This window comes from Phasianus colchicus, chromosome 2, assembly GCF_987193195.1.
Source record: "Phasianus colchicus chromosome 2, bPhaCol1.hap1.1, whole genome shotgun sequence".
Taxonomy (NCBI): domain Eukaryota; kingdom Metazoa; phylum Chordata; class Aves; order Galliformes; family Phasianidae; genus Phasianus; species Phasianus colchicus.
The window spans coordinates 20,303,471-20,322,418 of NC_143437.1; the positions used below are offsets into that span (position 1 = coordinate 20,303,471).

Below are 18,948 nucleotides of genomic sequence, written 5' to 3' on the forward strand. Positions count from 1 at the left end.
AATTTTTTTTACATTTTCTGGCAATCCATCTTATTAGTGATGTAAATTCCTCTGCTGGTGTATATGAATACCATAAAATATTTTGTTAATGTCATCAGGAACTTTTGATATTGCTTTTTTTTTTACTTTTTTCTCAGTGTACATAGAATTTGTAATGCACATGAAACGCTCTGTGAATGCATCTGGACAAACATTATCTTATAAGCAAAAGAGAGTTTTATAGAAACATTGAACTTTACATGGAAAATCAGACTAATTTAGAAGATTATTCTTGGAGATTGTGTTGATAGTATCGCGAAATGACTAATTAAAACAATGTTTGATTAACTTCTCTCAAATCAGAGGCTTAATATATATCAATCTGTCTTGAGGATAATGTGAAATTCTTCCTCTAAAATGTGGCTGAAAAGCAAAGTTACTTCTGGTTCTAACTCCTAATCACAGTGATCCTAATTACTTAAAAATGTTGCTCTGTAGATGGTAGGTTGTTTGCCCAAGAAATGTAGAACCTTCAATTTTTATTTTTTATCCAGTTTTATCTAACCTGTACTCCTGTTGAAATAAAGCTTACCGGATAGTGATTAGTTGCTGATCAGCACTGAATAATCTTGCCAGTTTCAATCCAAAGTCTTGCAATGCGCACAGATATCACGGCCCCAGCAGCAGCATTGGTGGTTACTATTTTGGAAACTTGCCTAAAGTATCAGAGATTGCCTGATCTCTTTACTGCTGAACTCCAGTAATAAGTTTTGTGATCACTCTGTGCTGCTGAAGCACTGTGAGGAATTAGTGAGCTGCCACTGCTGCTTTTGTGCTATGGTATGAGTAGTTAACATTACAAATTATTTTCTGATTGTTATGAAGTTGCACCCAGAACTGTCTTGCCAGTGCAGATCTTCAGAGAGGACTTAGAATAGCTGTGTCCGCTCCATTTGCTTTGAAGAAGCTTAAGAGCATTCATGCTCTAGCATGTAGTCAGTTGCTCACTGTTCACTATTTACTGAAGAAAACCATGGGTGGTATTAATCATGTAGAAATTCATATCATGCCATGGCTGGCCATAGACCAAGATGCATAACTTATTTTGTGGCTTGCTCAGGAGATATTCGTGGTCATGGCTGCTATAAAGCTTGTCTAGAGTAATGGAGAGTGAGGAAAGTAAATACAAACTTCAGATTGTACCTTTTAAATAATTATTTGCACTTCTGTTTCATTTTCTATCTAATATCAAGTGCTTTACAAAGGAAATGTTAAGCACTATTTTGGAAGTGAGAAAGTGAAGACAGAGAAAGGTGAAAGATCTGGTCTTAGGCTATAAAATAAATGAAAAAACAAAGGTGTAAAAATTCACAGAATGGTTTTGTATTCTGTTTCTATATCAGCTCCATTAACATTAGTGCCAATTTATATTTTAAGGGATTATTCCCAAGCAAACAATTACTAAGATAATTGCATTAATTGTCTGCATGATTAAAGCAGGAACTAGGAGAAATTCTGCAGAAGTATTATTTCTCTAGTGATGCCCATGTGCAGTGGAATATTAAAATTGGAAGTTGAGAAGTTACAACAGTCATAGAGATCTCAAGCAGAGCAAACATGCAGAAATATCTTACACCTTGAGCTTGCTGGAGAGACTTTAAGGATGCAAAATAAGGTTTATTTTTCAATGCGCTAGACTGAAAATTTTCTCACCTTTTTGTTTTAGGTATTCATACCTTCATCGATACTGCTTTATCTCCATATACCTTCTATTCCTACTATGTCCAAGCCAGCAATATACATGGTTTTACTAGAAGTGCCTCGGTGACGTACAGAACAAAGTCTGGGACACCTACAGGAAGCTTGCATTTAAATCCCATCTTTCCTGTTAGTCACCACTCTGCTTTGCTTTACTGGACAACCCCCTCAAATGATTCTGGGCCCATAGAAAAATACATTTTGACGTGTACTGTCTTGGTTGATCTTCAGCCTTGTGGCCAGTATGAAGGCTTAGAAACTTCAGCAATTATTTGGAATCTCATGCCATTTACAAAGTATGTTTTTTCTGTACAAGCTTGTACTAGTGGAGGTTGCTTAAAGAGCCAGCCAGTGACAGTAATTACTGCACAGGCTCCTCCAGAAGGTCTGCAACCACCGGTGATAGAAAACATCAGCTCTACAGAACTGTCTGTGGAATGGTCAGCACCTGAGAAACCAAATGGTAGGACATATATTTATTTTCATCAATCAAAGATTTTGCAAAGAAAGACAAATGTGTTTGCGGATCGGGTTAGACTATTCTAATCTGTGTGACATAAACTGGGAATAAGGTAAAGCATCATCTGAATTTGCCTGTCTGATGCCATTAAATGTATTTCTAGAGTCTGTTTTTATTTTTATTTTTTACTTTGGAGTCCAAAGTCCCAACTAAATGTGTTGGATCCAGGATTGAGCCCTTAGTGGCATCTGCTGCAACAAAAAATCACAGTTAAATATCTACAGTAAAATTAATTTTTTCCTAATTTGCCAGATTGCTGAGTTCAGACAGATGTGACAGTGTTGCCATATAAAGCATAAATAAGCAGGCAATAGTTATGAAAAACAAATCTAAGGATTAACAGAGAAGTCTGCTTTAAAACCATCCGTCATGTGTAGTAACTAATTCTATTACCAATGTAACTTTGTTAGGGATTAGGCCATTGCCAAGAGTTGCTGGTTTAACTTGCCTAATAATATTTTAGGTTTTTGAATCTGAGAACACAGATGTTGTAGGATACTTTTGTGATGCCACAGATTTTACTAGTGAACACTTTATCTTTCAATATACGTGCAGTTGAGCTTTGTGAACTTGCATTTACAGGCACGGATATTTATACATGCTAAAACAAATCTTTTTGTATCTTCACAAAATGAATATATTTCTCTATTCCCAAAATGAGCTGTATGGGGAGCTCTTCAAATATCTTACTTGCCAGCTATTAACAGGTTAGACAGGGAGAATGCCTGCACAAGAGTGCTTCTAAGTATTTAGAGAGGCTATTCTTACTATAAGGGTCTTGAAAATTGCTGTGAATTCTTGCATCTTAATATAAATCATGAGAGATATGTGCTTTCCTTCACAGCCTTTATTTGTGCACAATGGCCTTCACAGGAAGTTTTACATTTCTTTTGAATTTTGGGTTAGATTTGTAGGACTTAGTAAAAGACAAGGGAGGAGTTTTTTTCTCCTAAACCACCTCTCAGATTTCATGCATGGATATATTACAGAAATTATCTATCTCCTGACTTCATTATGTCTCTTATTTTGAAAATCTCTCAGCTCTCTTGCACTCTGTTGCTGGAGCTAGGCTGCTTCCTAGATCCACTTGAGGTCATGTATCTCTTCATAGCACAATGAAGAAGTTTTTTTCCAAAGGAGTGAGATTCTTCCCAAATGAGTAAAAAGTTTATTCTGATGGAAATCTCCCACATGTACCACCACTATTCTGTAGCTGATTCTGAAAGATTAGCATTTAACAGTCACTCAAAATTCTTATGTTATATAAAAAAAAAAAAGTTCTCTTAATTCAGGTGTTTTTTATCAAATGCCCAAATTGTATGAAGGAGAAATTAGCTTAATGCAAGAAATACTAGAGTGTTTGGCTGATAAATTACAGAGGTTTATGTATGTGATTTATCCTGTAAGACATTTTGTTCGTTAAGTTTTATGATATTAACTCTTTAATTGTTAGGGCTTCAACTGTACCAGTGTTGTTCTTTTAATAGCACTGCAGAAACAGATTAAATGCAATTTTTTTCCCTATTACTTTATTCATAAACAGGAGGGGGAATGACTGTTTACACTGATTGATAGTGATAGGACAAGGGGGAATAGTTTTAAACTAAGACAAGGGAGGTTTAGGTTAGATATCAGGAGAAGGTTTTTCACTCATAGGGTGGTGATGCACTGGAACAGGTTGTCCAGGGAGGTTGTGGATGCCCCATCCCTGGAGGCATTTAAGGCTAGGTTGAATGCAGCTCTGGGCAGCCTGGTCTACTGGTTGGCGACTCTGCCCTCGGCAGGGGGGTTGAAATTAGATGATTGTTGAGGCCCTTTTCAACCCAGGCCATTCTGTGATTCTATGATGACTTTTTTCTTTCTTTTTCTTCCCTAGGTATAATTATAAGATATGAACTTTATATGAGAAAAAAATTAAAACCATTTGATAACGAACCTCCTCCTGAAATTCGTGTTTTCCAAAGCAGTGGATGGCTCAGCCCTCAACCAGTTCTGGAGTCTGCTAATGAAAATGCCTTAGCTCCACCACAGACCAGTACCACTGTTTCTGACCTTGAGCCATTCACAGAGTATGAGTTTTATGTGTTAGCAGTAAACATGGCAGGTAGCGTAACTTCAGATTGGATATCAGGACGAACAGCAGAAGCTGGTAAGTATCGGTTTAAGTTTTTTCATTAAAATGTAGAGGAAAAATACATTAGAATATATCTGTAAAGTCTCATGCTTTTTTTCATCAAAATGTGTTCAGGAGTGATTAAAATTGAGAACTTTTTAAACTAGTTAAAGCAAAATTCAGTTTATCTCATAATCCAGCATGCTTAGCAAAAAAACCATTTTGTTCGACATAATTTTATGTTCTTAAAAATGTCACTTGAAAATTTCAAGACTGCAAGATGCGAAATCTGCCAAGCAGCATTTGAGTTCTTTGCTGTTTTCCCTGGGTTTTTTTTGTATTTGTTTTGTAAGAGGAAAAAGACATCTGTGACAGAATAGATCTGTTTCTAGTGTATTAACAGTTGTTACGAATCATGAATGTTGTCCAAGTAGGATCTTCAAATTGTTTTCCTGCAAGAAGGATTTCATAATTTAGAAAACAGTCTTTTCGAAGAACTTTAAACAGCAACTTTTTCAGGAATATAATATTTGATGCTTTTCGTAAGCCTGTGTGGAGACCAACTATTGTAATATGAACTATTTATTTTTGAGAAATTTTGAGAATCATTTTACGACTACTCTTAACCTCTTTTATCCGATTTTCGAAACAGTTTGCCATTTCAATTATTATTCTGAAATAGCAGCTACTTATTTCAGCTCAGAATCAGAAATCTAACTTTTTTAGTCTGATATGGCCTCTGTTTTGCAATTAAATATCTCCATTACATGATTGTTGCTTTTGTTTGCCAAAAGTGTGAAAATCATGTCCTCAATCATTTGCTCCTGAAGATGAGTTGGCTAAACTAATTCCCCTTTTGGAATGAATCTTTGTGCTTATCTGTTCTTAAATACTATATGTTATAAAAGTGTTAAATTGTGTTTGGAAAGAGGTCCATTAAGGTGGTTGTTTGTACATAACAGAAGCACTGCGAGTTGGTATCCTATTATTACAAAGTAATCAGGTGGGGATTTAACTGCAGTGCAAACAATCCTTTTACAGATTCAGCTATGGAAGACAAGGGAACTGTTTTGTAGGAAGTGAGAGACACGTTAATTTCAAACTGGCCTAGCAAACAAAATAGCTTTTAAGATGCTGAAGTATTGAACACTTTTTGCTTTTATCAGTTTTTTCCCAGGTTGCATGAAGTTTTTTGTTGAAGACTTTTTCATCTCTGTGTACTTACTTTCCTGCTGAAGGGTTTTGGACTTGTGTGTATTAGTGTTTCTTTGAAGACATAGGCAGAGTTTTCTTCTGCATCTGTGGCCAGTAGAAAAGAAGGGAATTACGTACTTTTAATGTCTATTAAAATAATAGGAAAATTCTAGTTAGACTCGAAAATGTGGCTAAAAAGGGATTTGATTAGAAAAGACTACCTGAAATCATGTTTTACAAATACTGTGTGAAGTGTTGCATTACAATTTGCATTATTTTATAGATGTTATTGTATTTGATTTCAGCTCCATTGTTCATGCCGTCTCCATCAGTATTTCCTCTTTCCCCATATTCCCTCAATGTATCGTGGAAAAAACCTGAAGATAATTTATCAAGAGGAGAAGTGATGGGATACAGCATCAGTTTGACTGAACAAACATTTTCCCAGGTATGGTTTTACAGTAAGTTTTAGTAAGTAAGTTTTAGTAAGTAAGAGAAATGATAAAATTTGACATTTTCCTTGGTGTTTTCCTGACTTATTTTCCTTATATTTGGATATATACGTTGATGCAAGTTTTTTTTTACCTCTCAATTTATCTTGACTGCTTTGTAATGTTATACATTACTCCTGGGTTTAAAGTTGTATTCCTGGAATTGTTTTCACTAGTGATTGAGATTCAAAATTGAGGGATCAGTCTGAACAACATTCATCTTGATCTTTGCAAAGTCTGACTTTTTTTATATTGCTACATTTGCTAAAATGCTTAAAGACATGTTGTTTTGAGGAGACCATTCTTACATTAAAAAGATAACTGTCTGGGTCCCTGCATAAAAAAGGGGAAAAGTCTTTGGGAAAACCTAAAATAGCAGAGAGACAAATTTATAATAGCTGAACAAAAGGTTTTAAAATGATCTTATTATTTTTGAGTGACTGGATTTGGAAAACAAATACCACAGCAGTAATAGTAAGCTAAAAGCTGAGGATTGAGCAAAGAAACATCTTAGATGATGAGAGTGTAGGAGTGGAACTGATGCTCTGATACTGTACTTCCTAGCTCAGAACTGAATTTCAGCTTTTAGTGTTACCACAGATTGGCCTCAGCTTGTTTGTTTATAAAATGGGGGTTACATTATTTTACCTCACTTTTACAGCTGTTGACACAGTAGACAATTGTGAATTGCTTCTGATCTCAGGCTGGCAAGATTTTTAGTGTAAATAATCATCTGATAAAGAAGTTATCCAAGATACAACATCTTACATATTTTCCCTATAACTAGTAACTTGAAATATTTCAAATGAAGCAGATTCAAAGGTTTGTAGGCAATAGTTATTCCCATTCCTCCCAACGCCTCTTAACTATGTCATTCCATGCTTGGTCAGATTTTGCCCCTTCATAGTGTCATCCTCATCACCAGGATTGTAGCTGTACAGTTTGTAGTGATAACTGCACCACCACACAGTTTTATGAGGCAATAACTTTGTTTCCTCATTTATCTACTCAGGACCTGTCTTATCACCTCATAAAACAGTGTGATGGGAAGTATTATTGTTTAAATCCTAGCTTGTTAAGATTTTCCAAAATAATCCTTTTCCTCAATTGGTCTCTGCAAGCTTTCCGCGTACAAATGAAGGAATCTGAAAATTCAGAGACAAATATCTTATTTTCCTTCCTATTCGTTAATATTGTTAACCAGTTGTTACCTTCTAATTTCTTTGCTTGGCAGGTTTTACATATAGCTGAAGCTCATGAATTTTCCTATATAGCAACAGGATTAAAACCATACAGGACATACAACTTCACTATTACACTCTGCAATCAAATTGGATGTGTTACCAGTGAGCCAGGAATGGGGCGAACTTTGGCAGCTGGTAAGGAAACAATATCTAAATGCAAATCTGACACGCAATTTTTAATAACATTTAAATGATCGTGATCTGATGCAGAGTGTCAGGAATAGATGTTGTATTAACACATAGTGACTTTCTTAATTATTATTTCTTTACCTTGAGAGATTCAAAACAAAATTTTTTCAACAAACGTTTGAGGTACATTATGGCAATAGGATATGTATACTCTCAACTGCAAGTTATATATACATATGGATATATATATGTTAACCTGTTTCATTAAGCTGTAACTGTACATAAATGTTATGGAGCTCATTCATTCATTTCTGATGCTGTATTTTTAATCTGTCTCATTTGCATAACAAGGCATGCAAAATGTGTACTATGTGGTGCCTTGATGAATCCACAAACAATGAGTTGTACGATTTTTGTGCATGACTAACATAGCTACGTAGCATATCTCTGTGTCAAAATTTGAGGTCTGCTGTTTTCAAAATGCTTGTTTAACCCCTGAAATTTAAGATATCTTGCTGATATGTATGTATATTCTTTCCTAAAGAAGTGATATTAATAAGCTGCATACTTGTGGCTGTGCAACCTAAAAAAAATTTCAGTCTCTGGGCTAATTTCAGCCACATCAGGGAATTTCTAGTGTACTAACTTCCTACAAATTCAGAATAAAGTAAGGATTCATACAGAACAGAGAGGAAGGAAGCTTGCATTTCCTTTGAGGAAGAGGTTGACATTTGTGTCCCAGGATCAAGAAGTTTTTGAGAGAAAAGTTGTTAGGTCATGCTGGTGACCTACCTGCTGACTACTTAACATTATGGTTTCCTTTTGTATAGGCGTTTAAAATGCAGTAATTATTTTCACAATATTACCATTTGCAGTTTAGCATTTAGTGTAGCTATCATATGGTGGTTGTGATTATGATCTTTGAAATTATCTGTCTTATTAAATTTGGTTTCCTGTAAGAAAGAAATCTGAAAATTTCTGATGTGCAGAATGTTTTCATAGGCTTCATGGACTGTATTGAGGTTTTCTGAATTCCATCAAAGGTCCTTTTTATAATCAGTGAAGTGATACAGGAGCTTCCAGACAGGAAATGAGTAGCTCGAAGACAGTAAATATCTAGGCTTATATACATGAAATGAAGGAGTGTAGGCTACTGAGATGACATCCTCTATGCCCTCAGTCTTAGTCAGTTTAATTGCTTTTCCTTTTGTTTTCAAGGGGAAGATGCCTCCTGTTGTGTTCCTTGATTCATTGTACATCTTTTTGTGTCTGAGAGCAAAGATTGCTTTGTCAGTCTTCTCTCTTCCTGAAATGTTAATATGAAGATTTTGTACACTGAAGCTTCACAAAGTTTCAAGCTGCTCAGCTACAGTGTCTTGTATAACTTTATTTCAGAGCACATAGCCATGTAAGAAACAGAGGTCCAGTCTAAGTTGATAACCATGGAAACAAAGGTGTGACCTAAATGACACACCTTATTACTACAAGTGATCCAACTTTGCATTTATACATTTTTAGAAAGAATCAGAAACGATAGCTTAGTTATGCTTGACAGCTTGTTTATGACTACCTCCTCCATGGTTGTGTTAATTCTTAGAGTCCTTTCAGATTAAATAGGACAGAAGAATGCAGAATAGAATAACAAACACATCCTAATTTGTTAGCTGTTTTGCAGAGTAGCATTTCTTGCTTGCTATGGTAGGCCTTGAAAGCAGAGTCCTTTATGGGTTTCCGTTTTGTTTTTAAAGCATATTAATGCAATGTCTTAAATTCTGACAAAGAGTAAAACGTTTAAATTTTACATGCCGTTTGATCTTTTGTTCACGTTTTTCATTTCATTTGTTTAACAACCTCCAGTTTCTGTGTATAAGTTCAATTTTGGGAAGTATTGGAAATCTGTAGTTTCACAGAAAATTAAAAATACTTTTGTGATGACATTTGATTAAAGGATGTTTGAACTTGGGAAATGATTAAGAAAAGCCAGTCCTGTTATTTGTGAAAACAGATGATTGAATCTTAGTCCATTAATAGCCTTTTATGTCACTGAACAGTGCAAAATGAAATTAAAATTGCCTTCCTAGGCCTGTTGAGGAGCTCTTCTTCGTGAAGAAATGTCTCCCTGGCATGATGACCATCTCCCTGGTTGTGTGCTACTCGCCCTCCATGTCCTGGCACAGGGGGATTTTGGAGGAAGTCTCTACTGAAATGTGCTCCAGCATAATGATTCCCGCACACCATAATAGTCCAGGAGCTTGGAACTGTGCTCCAAGTTGGACTTGAGCTTATACTAAATTATATTAGTTCTTCACCTCTGATCTTGAGGAGGAGAATGGAAAATCATCTCTAACCCTTCCATTTATATAATTTATCATGTAGAGCATTTATATCAGTGGGTCTCATGATGGCTATAATTTTGGCATGGCCACCTGAGGTAAACTAGTAGGGGAGTTGCTTTCAAAATTGCCAGTGCCTAGAAATCTCAAGTTAATATAAACCTTTGTTCGTTTGTTAGGATAATTTCACTGGCAACATGCTTTTTATATGGTGTAATACAGCAAATATACAGACAAACAATGCCATCATATTGCTGGAGACAAAAAGGCTGAGGAAGTATAGTAAGATTTTGAGGTAGAATGTAAGATGTAAAGAAAGATTTCTGCAGATTACAGGAGCAGCAGTAACAGTATGCTGAACTTCTAGTGAGAAGTCTTTTGGAGTAAACTTAAATTGATTTTTGTGTCTGAATTATTTTAACAAGCAGATCCCTTCTAATGTGGTTCAGTATGTGTCTGTACCAGGGATATCTCATGAGTAGCTTAGCTGGGGAGAGTGAAAAAAAGTTAAAATCAACCATACGCATACTTGTGTCTGTCAGATTGACAAAAAATTTCCCTTTTACCAGTATGTACAGTCATGATCATTTGTAAATGGTTGTAAAAGATGACATTTGACCTAGAAGAATGTAAGGAGAGGGAGAGAGTTAAGTAAACAAAATAGAATTTGTACTATTTAAGTTATTTTATAATAAAGCTGGATGGAAGCTTTCACAAATGTAAATGGAACAAGGAAAATAAATAGGAAGGAAGTGTGATCAATAAAAGAATTTGCACAGAAATGCCTGGTTCTTGACAGGCTCCTAAGATGGTAAGAAGCATTGGTAGATCAGTGTTTCAAGGTAGTGCAGTATAGGATGAAAAATTTAAGTATGTCAAGATAATGGAAGAAGGGAATTAACCCATCCTGGATACACAAAGAGAAGGTGACAGGACAATAACAGAACTTTTTTTTGTCATGTTCAGTCGCGAATATATGTATAGTTGGCTTCACAGGTCTCAAATCATACATTCTTGATCAGACGTAGTATTAAACTAAGATGTATATTCCATTGTTTTGAAGATTCTGAGCTGGTACCTCAAAATCAATAAAATTACATCTACTGGTAACAGTGAAAGACATGTTCCCTTAGAAGTGATTTTTTGATGATGTGTTTGCATAAAGCTATTTGCATTAGTCTTTGCAGCATTTACCAGATGCAAGTTTTCCAAATTTTTCAGTCAGGTGGATAAACGCTTTCTTATTCCCATTAATTTAGAACATTTCAGCAGGATGGAATTAGCCATGCAAGTGCTTGGACCAGTACTACTGCTTATCCTACCCTTCTCTATATCTGTCAAAGTGTGCTTTAAACAATCTATACATCTATGTTTCATTAACTACTGTGTGACTGAGCTTATTTCTTGTAATTAAGTTTGTCTTTCCTTTGTCCTTCATTTTTTCCAACTTCATTTAAAAAGCCTTTTTTTTAAGAGACACCAAAGTGTGGCTTTGTGATTGCTGCCATTTATCCCAGCACATTGTATTAGTGATCCTTTGCTTTTGATGGCAATTATAGGATTCAGAAACTAATTTGTAGAAGATATTTTTCCAGCATCAGCTGCATCTGGCTTCTTGGCAGACTTCTCAAGCAGTTGTATTCGTCTTTGGAGTTGCCTCTGGGTTTACTGGGGTAATGATGTTGATGGGCTTTCTGGGCTGTCTTGCACTCCTTGATGTCATTTTCTTTTTGATTACCCTTTTAATCTGAGTAATTTGTCCATTTTTTTCCATTCATGAATAAGGTCCAGACAAGCCCATTTCAAAAGCCTTAACCCATTGTCATGTCAATATAGCATTTGTTTATGCCTGCTATAGACTACCTGTCTACAAAATGCTATGCCTCAATTTTAAAATCACAAATGCGCATAAAACAGGTAATTAGTAATGTATATTTTCCTTTGTTGCAGAAGAGAAATGTGAGGTCCATTTGCTGCTGGCCTGAAAACGCAGATTGTTTTGCATGCATGTACATAAGTCTCTTCATTGTGAATAGGACCCAAAGTGATTAAACAAGCACTCTTAATATGTTAATTTATAATTTTAATTACAACAATCTTGTATATATAGTCATTAGTGAATACTAATATAAATATTTTTCTATCTTTTTATTCATAATGCATAAACCAATCATCCAGCTACTTCTCGGCAGTTGCCTGTTTCCGTTTCATAATACAATCTTTGTTCTTAGTTATGAATGCATTTTGTTCATTCCTGTCTTGAATAATCCCTCATTAAGCTAGTCACTTTCTGCTCCATGCTAAAAAGGAAAAATTATCATGCAAATGTGGCATGCCATATTAAAAAGCACATTACCAAACACTTTTGTTGCTGTCCTTCAATTAGTTTCCCTTCTTTGAATTTAATTTCATTTGTTGTTAAACTACTGACTTGATGTATGGACTCATGAATTTGAGGCTGCTGCCAAGAATGTAACGGGGAAAAAAAATCAAAGCCTCTTCAGAAAGCTGCAGAGGCAAAGCTGGAATGAATTTGCTTCACCTTTGACAAGTACACTTGAACAGCATTGGAATCCTCTGATGATTCAGCCTGGCTAATTATCCAATTATTTATTTCAAGAATAAAGACACTGTTTTACAATTAGGAAAGTGTAAAGTAATCTGAGAAATTTGGTAATGACAGATGACTTAGGTAACTTCTGAGATAAACAGTGTCTGCTCAAAGTTGTCTTGCCAAGTGTGCAAGCTGTAGTTAAAATACTCTGAGTTTAAGGAAAATAGCAGGGACTGAAAAGTTATTTGCCTCTCCTCCCCTTCTAACACACTGTACTTCAAAAATAGCTCAGTTTGTTCTTTTCCCTCTATGTCAAATTCGTAAGGTTTTAAGCTATGTTTAAGTTGTACTTCTCTTGATTAAAAGCTTTTGGTTCAAAGCAATACTTTTTAATTGCCTAATGATATAAGTCAGTTCTTAGGAAAGAACCGTGCATTTAGGAGTTCATTTGCAATATAACTGAAAAATTCATTGCATGGCAGTAAAACAATTTACTGTTAATTACAAGGAGAAGAATTTGCTGTACCATGCTCACAGATTGCCATGAATCATGCAGCACTCCTAGAGATTTATAACAGATGTGTAAGTGGGATGAATTAGCAGGGTTTAATAACAGAGACACAAATCATGCAGACTTCAAGGAGCTTTAATTGATATACTAGAATGTGACGGGCATGAATCACTCAGCCATTCAACAGCACTGTAACATATGGTCAGCTCAATATGCTGCATCTTAAATCGGTTGGTGAGTCGTTGGTTGTCCCATATGGTGGAAGCAATATATTTTTCACGATTTTTAAAAAATACTCTGTAGTACATCTATTTTTAAAGAAATATGACTGTAGCATAGCCATGTTATTAAACTTTCTTTTGATGATGTTAGGGGTGTGAGGTTTTTTGTTTTGTGGAGAATTCCAGAACAGACTTTAAAGAATTTTCTAAAAAAAAATTAAAATATTGTCCATAGGTATTAGTATTACTTTTTTACTATTGCTGTTTAAATGGCTGGTGCTGTTGTGAAGAGCAGGGAAATAAAAGATCATGTCAGAAATGTTATGACTAGCTCAGGATCCCCTGAACTGTTTCAAAAATGAAATGGATGACCACTAGCTAGGCAGGTAATTTCACCTGTAAAGAAAACTCTGAGATGATAAAAATCAGGCTTGATGCTTTTGTCCTTGAATTTCTGTTTCAATTTGTATGTGTGCATTCCGAATGCAAATAAAGGATTATTAAAAATTGCATTCTTGTTGGTATTGTTACCATTGTGAATGATTCAGAATGGCTAATTGAAGAGTTCTGTGGAAAGATCCTCAAATATCTCCCTACGATATGCTGAGCAGTAGTTACTCAAACATACGTAAACCTATTAAATTTAGTCATGCTGTAAATATGTTATTTCTGGGATAAGAATCTGGCAGAGAATGGGAAAGCTTTAGCAGTTGTATTAGTAAACCTGACAGACTTGAGAAAAGAGTATTGTATCCTTAGAACCGCGTCTGCCAGAATTTAATGTCAACAATTAAAATTTATTTTGATCCTTACCTAGTGTTTATTACTGTTTGTATACACAACAGACCTTACTAATACAGAGATGCACTATTAGATGGAATTACCATCTGTTCAGAGTGAAATGCTGGCATCTGTCTTGGAGTCTAAAACTAAAATGATATTATTTCAAACAAAACAAAATTAACTGCTCTTTACTTACCAACTTCATTTTTGTGTACATGTGTGTGCATGCACACATGGGAAAGGCTTGTTTGTAATGACCTGTGTAGCAACATCTATATTTAGATATATGACTTCAATGTAAGCTGTATGGACCATCTGTCTTTATTGGTCTTTTTTGTGCCCTGTGCTACACAATGGAATGCAGCAATCATAGACTTTTAAATACTGTTTTAGCTTTATAATATATTAAATATGTATTATATAGCAAGACATTAAAACTACATAATTAAAATACACAAAATGTGACTTTGAATCCACTAAAATGTAGTGCACTCATTATTTTGACAGATGTGTCTTAACAGAACGTGACTAAAAAAAATTAAGTAGGTAAAACTGTAGTCGATTCATCTTTCAGAAAGTAGCTACAGGTACCACAGTGACACCTTTAGGAAAATATATAGTGTATCTTTTAGTCTTGAATATTTTTAATTTCAGTGTTTAGTACCATGCTGGACTAGTGCTATGGATTTATTCTCAGTACTGTCTGTGCCTGTGAAGTTTTTTTTTTCCCAGGTTTTCCTTTTTTAACTGATGTAACATTTTGTGCTTAGTCTTCCATTGTCTTGATGCACAAGAATTCTCAAGCATTAATGTGCTCTCATTTCAATACTAATATTACAGTGTGAATGTTACTTTCTAAAAGGGTAGTCTTCTCTTCCATATATCACAAAATAATAAATTGTGTCATGCCAGTGTTTAATGCGTGTACACAGTGCATTAACTGTAACTGTAGTACATTTATTTGTGCTGGAGGAGACTTGAAAATGATTAAAAAATCAATACTTCCCTGTCAGAGAAGCAAGTGTTACGATGCATTTAAGTAGTTAATTGCGTAAGCCCTATAAAAGCTTCAGGTTTGGGTACCAGAGATGCCATAATTATGGTCCAACTATCTGCCATTTATTAATACTAGGCTTTAAAGGAAGATCTAGTTATTGTCATGAGTGTTAGCTGTATGTATTTTAGCAATAATGAATTTTATCATTTCCGTTTTACCATCATGAAGCCAAACTGAAGGGCTCAACCTCTTATGTTCGCATTTAAAATGCTGACGTACACCAGATCCTTCCGAAGGTGAAGTTTTGATTGTTAAGACATGTTTTCTATTTAAACTTGTGCATTAATACCACAATTCATTAGCACTCTGCCCTACTTATGCAGGAAAGCTTATGACCTCACGCTGCATTACTTCAATTTTGACATTGTAAATTTCTAACATAGCGTGAGATACTAATTAGATTGTGAAGTCATAAATGATGCCTAAGCAGGAATTTACAGCACATAGTGTCACTGGCAGCTTCCCAGTTCCCCCACTCACTTGCTTTCTCCAAGAAGAATATTTATCAAGCTGGGGGAAGGGAGGGGAAGGAAAGAAAAATGGTAGCAACATGCTACAGGCAAATAGAAAAAATGAAAAATATGTAAATGATTCTGGAAACGCACTAATGTTTAAAAGGATGTTATTAATTCCTTGTAAATGAAGCAATTTCTTTTTCTCTAAAGATCTCACAATATACAATGCTGTGTTGTGAAGTAATGTCAGATTTCGAAGACCCATATTTTAATCCAGATTTTATTGTTCTTGAGAGGCGTTTATTGCTCGTTACTGTGTCATTATGGGAACAAATAATTTTTACAAGTTGTCATTGTATTTCACTTCTTGGTTACAAATGAAGTTTTCTATGTCTAAATCCTTTTCTTTATCATGGAAAGAAGAGGAGGAAAAAAAGGAAAGATAAGATAGGTAGAGGTTCTATAGATAATAAATTGTTCTTGTACTCCTTCTTCAGATGGCATCTTTTCCTTTTTCAGTGCTTGACCATTCCTTTCCACCTGCATGGCCATTATGCCATTAAGCAAACAGATCTTGCTGCCCTCCAGTGGCTTACTATACAGTATTTAAAAGAAATAAAAAGATATATTCTGTTCATAATTCAGTTATAGAGTGACAAAATCTATCAAGCTGTATAATAAAATCAGCATATTGGTTTTATTGGTAGAAGGACCATTGTAAATACCATGAAGTTGCATATCCTTATAGCCTCAAAGAGACAGTCTTGCATGGAGTCTTACTGCACACCAGTGATGGTGAAAAGAAGTCTAGAGACAAGCATTTTCTTGGACTAAATAATTTTCTGAACATGTTAGTTTCGTATTAGGTTGTGCATGTGCTATAAAGAAAAAAAGATCTTGTAGGCCTTCGCTATTCAGCTTACGTAGCTGTTCTGATCCTGTTGACTAGGATAAGTTCATCTAGTGATAAAAGATTTGTATTGTTATACACCATACTGCTGAGATGTAGCAAGACTTAGTCATTCAGGTTTTTTGTTGCACTCTCATTCAATTCCAACTCTGAAAGTCATTTCCACTGACTGTGACTTAAGAGACTCATCAGCAGAGAAATACAGAAATTGTCCAAAGCCTGAAGTGCAAGAAAGCTGAAAGCAAGTTCCTTTGAAAGTTAAGAATTCTTTTTTTCTAATGAAGCTTCTTTGGATATCTGCTTAAGTGGACTAGAAAATGTAGCTGGATGTTTTTAAAAAACTGTTATGTATAAGAAACTATTTTTCCTATGATTACTAAATATACATATCTGTGTATTTTAATGCACAGCTCCAAGAAAATTTGGTGCCCCTCATGTTGAAGGAATAAACAGCACAGTGGTAAAGATAAGCTGGAATGAACCTGAAGAGCTCAATGGACCTTCTCCCACCTACCAGGTGGAAAGGATGGATTCATCTTTAGCTACATGGAATACAGAAGTAGCAAAAGGAGTCCGTTTCCCAGGAAATGGTTATTACAGATTCGCTAGTTCAACTCTCCCTGCCAATGCTTACTTTACAGGTAAATTCATTTAAATTACTTAGGAAATTTATCAATTATACTCTGCACTTGTTTAACAATTCATTGTCACTATTTTTAACATTTCTATGGTAAAATATGTGGGTTTTAATTTACAAGCATAATTTGATTGTTAGTGATGTGTGGGCTATTTTGATTGTCACATAAAAAGCCTGTAGAAAACTTTGTTGGACATGTGGGATTTGTTCCCTTGGCTTTAGGCATGGAGATGTACATGATGGTGAATGTTGCTGCATATTTGTCTTATTTCCTTGTGGTAAATATAAGATGGATTTGATTTATGCATCTGGGATCAAAACTTCTCAATGAATTTGCTGTGAATACTAAGGTCTGTTTTATTTCATATCTTTTTGAGGATTTCTGAGGTTGTACAAGTACTCCTGAGCTCTTTCCTGTGTTCAGATCATTTGTGGTGTTTTGATACTTTAGTCTAGGAAAGAAAAAAAGACTGCCAATCTGATAGAAGTATGCTTTTTCTGGACTGCTCTATTTTTGTTTCAGTATATATTTTGGAACAGTGAGTCTTTCAGATCTTTGCAGACCAGCTTTCCTATGTTCTGTGATTCCCAGATTTAGCTGATGTCTTCATTTCATGGATAAATCAAAGATATATAAACAGTACAGTTCTGGGAAAAATATCTAGATAAGTCCAGTTGTGTGTTTGAGGTGCTGTAGTGGTTTGTCTTAATATATTACAATGGTGTGCATAGAACGTGACTTTTTAGTAGTATAAGATGATATGACAAAGCTGAAGATCTATTTCTTTATTTTTAAAAAGATATGTGAGAGGTGTGTGTGTGTATACATATATATACGCATACACATACACATTAACTTACAGCAGCAAAGGAAAATCCTTAAAGGAATCTCGATATCAGTGTCAGCAAGTGTTCCATTTCATGCAATTCATGATATTGAAGCTCTACTGTACAGTGATACAGCTTAGTCTGGTACTGCAACTTGATTGCTATGAGTTAAGGCTGCAAAAAGCATGCAGTATTGGTGACACAGGAAAGAACCCTAAAGATTTGAAGTGAACTCGGTAGCTGATGTATCTTAATTTTTTGGATCATCACAGATAATCTTTGCAATTTTCTTGGATCACACATATCTTGCTACTTGCTAGTATGTGTGTGAGAATCCAGTTTTTGTTTAAAACTTCTCTATGATCACACAGTGAATTTGATGTTTAAAAAAATAAAAAGTTGAAGACCGTTTCCATTTCATTTTCTTGCTAGGTGCTTACTTGATTGGTAGTGGAGTAATAATAAGAAGTGATAATGTGTTAAATATTTGACACCATGTTGACTTGCAAAATCTGTCCCTGTGCAAGAGTCTGTGGGAGCAGCTGTTGGGCTCTTTTCCTCAGCCAAATGGCTAGATAGCTTTCCTGACATCAGAGTTTGCACCTTTTACTGTATATTTAGTTTAAAAACAAAAAAAGTAATCTTATCTTCTTTTTTTTCCTTTTATCAATTGCGATGATCTAAACACCAATTGAGCTACAGTTTTTCTTACCAGAGCTATAGTCAGTCCCATCACTGCAGTGTAGTTAAGTAGTTTAACCAGCCGAGTAATTACAGGTATCACTGGTATCTTCCTCGTAAGTCTCTAAGAGTGTTGAGGAAAAGGGAGATGCTCTACTTGGGTTGTTAACACGCCTATCTATGACTAAGAAAGGCCAGTGCTTGTCTACCCAAACACTGATTCAGTCTGGTGTTCTGCTACATTGTATAGACTGATACTGTGAGCTAGTATCTAATAGAGCAATACTATTCTTGAGGTGGTAGTTTGAGAGAGTTTGAAAAGATGGATTCAAAGAAAATGTTAAAGCTCCCTTGAAATTGGAACCTTTGACTGATGGTGTTATGTGAATGAACACAATTTATTATTTGTTTGGATTGTGATCTTCCTATTAGATGATTTATTGATCTGAGTACCTGAAGATGAGCTAGAACCAAAACAAGCTAGACAGTTTGTCCAGATACCTGCCAGGAATGACTGACAATCAAGTTAAATCATCCTGTTTGGTACCTA

The 18,948-nt window shown here is 35.2% G+C and overlaps 1 protein-coding gene across 1 annotated transcript in view; it reads left to right on the top strand.

Annotated features, from left to right (window-relative positions):
• Positions 1-18,948, top strand: part of USH2A (usherin) — a 389,040-nt gene that overhangs the window by 96,623 nt on the left and 273,469 nt on the right. The window contains exons 17-21 of the mRNA XM_031595830.2: positions 1,706-2,200; positions 4,134-4,406; positions 5,870-6,012; positions 7,290-7,434; positions 16,663-16,893. Of these exons, the coding sequence (XP_031451690.2) occupies positions 1,706-2,200; positions 4,134-4,406; positions 5,870-6,012; positions 7,290-7,434; positions 16,663-16,893 (1,287 nt within the window). The remainder of the gene's footprint in view (positions 1-1,705; positions 2,201-4,133; positions 4,407-5,869; positions 6,013-7,289; positions 7,435-16,662; positions 16,894-18,948) is intronic.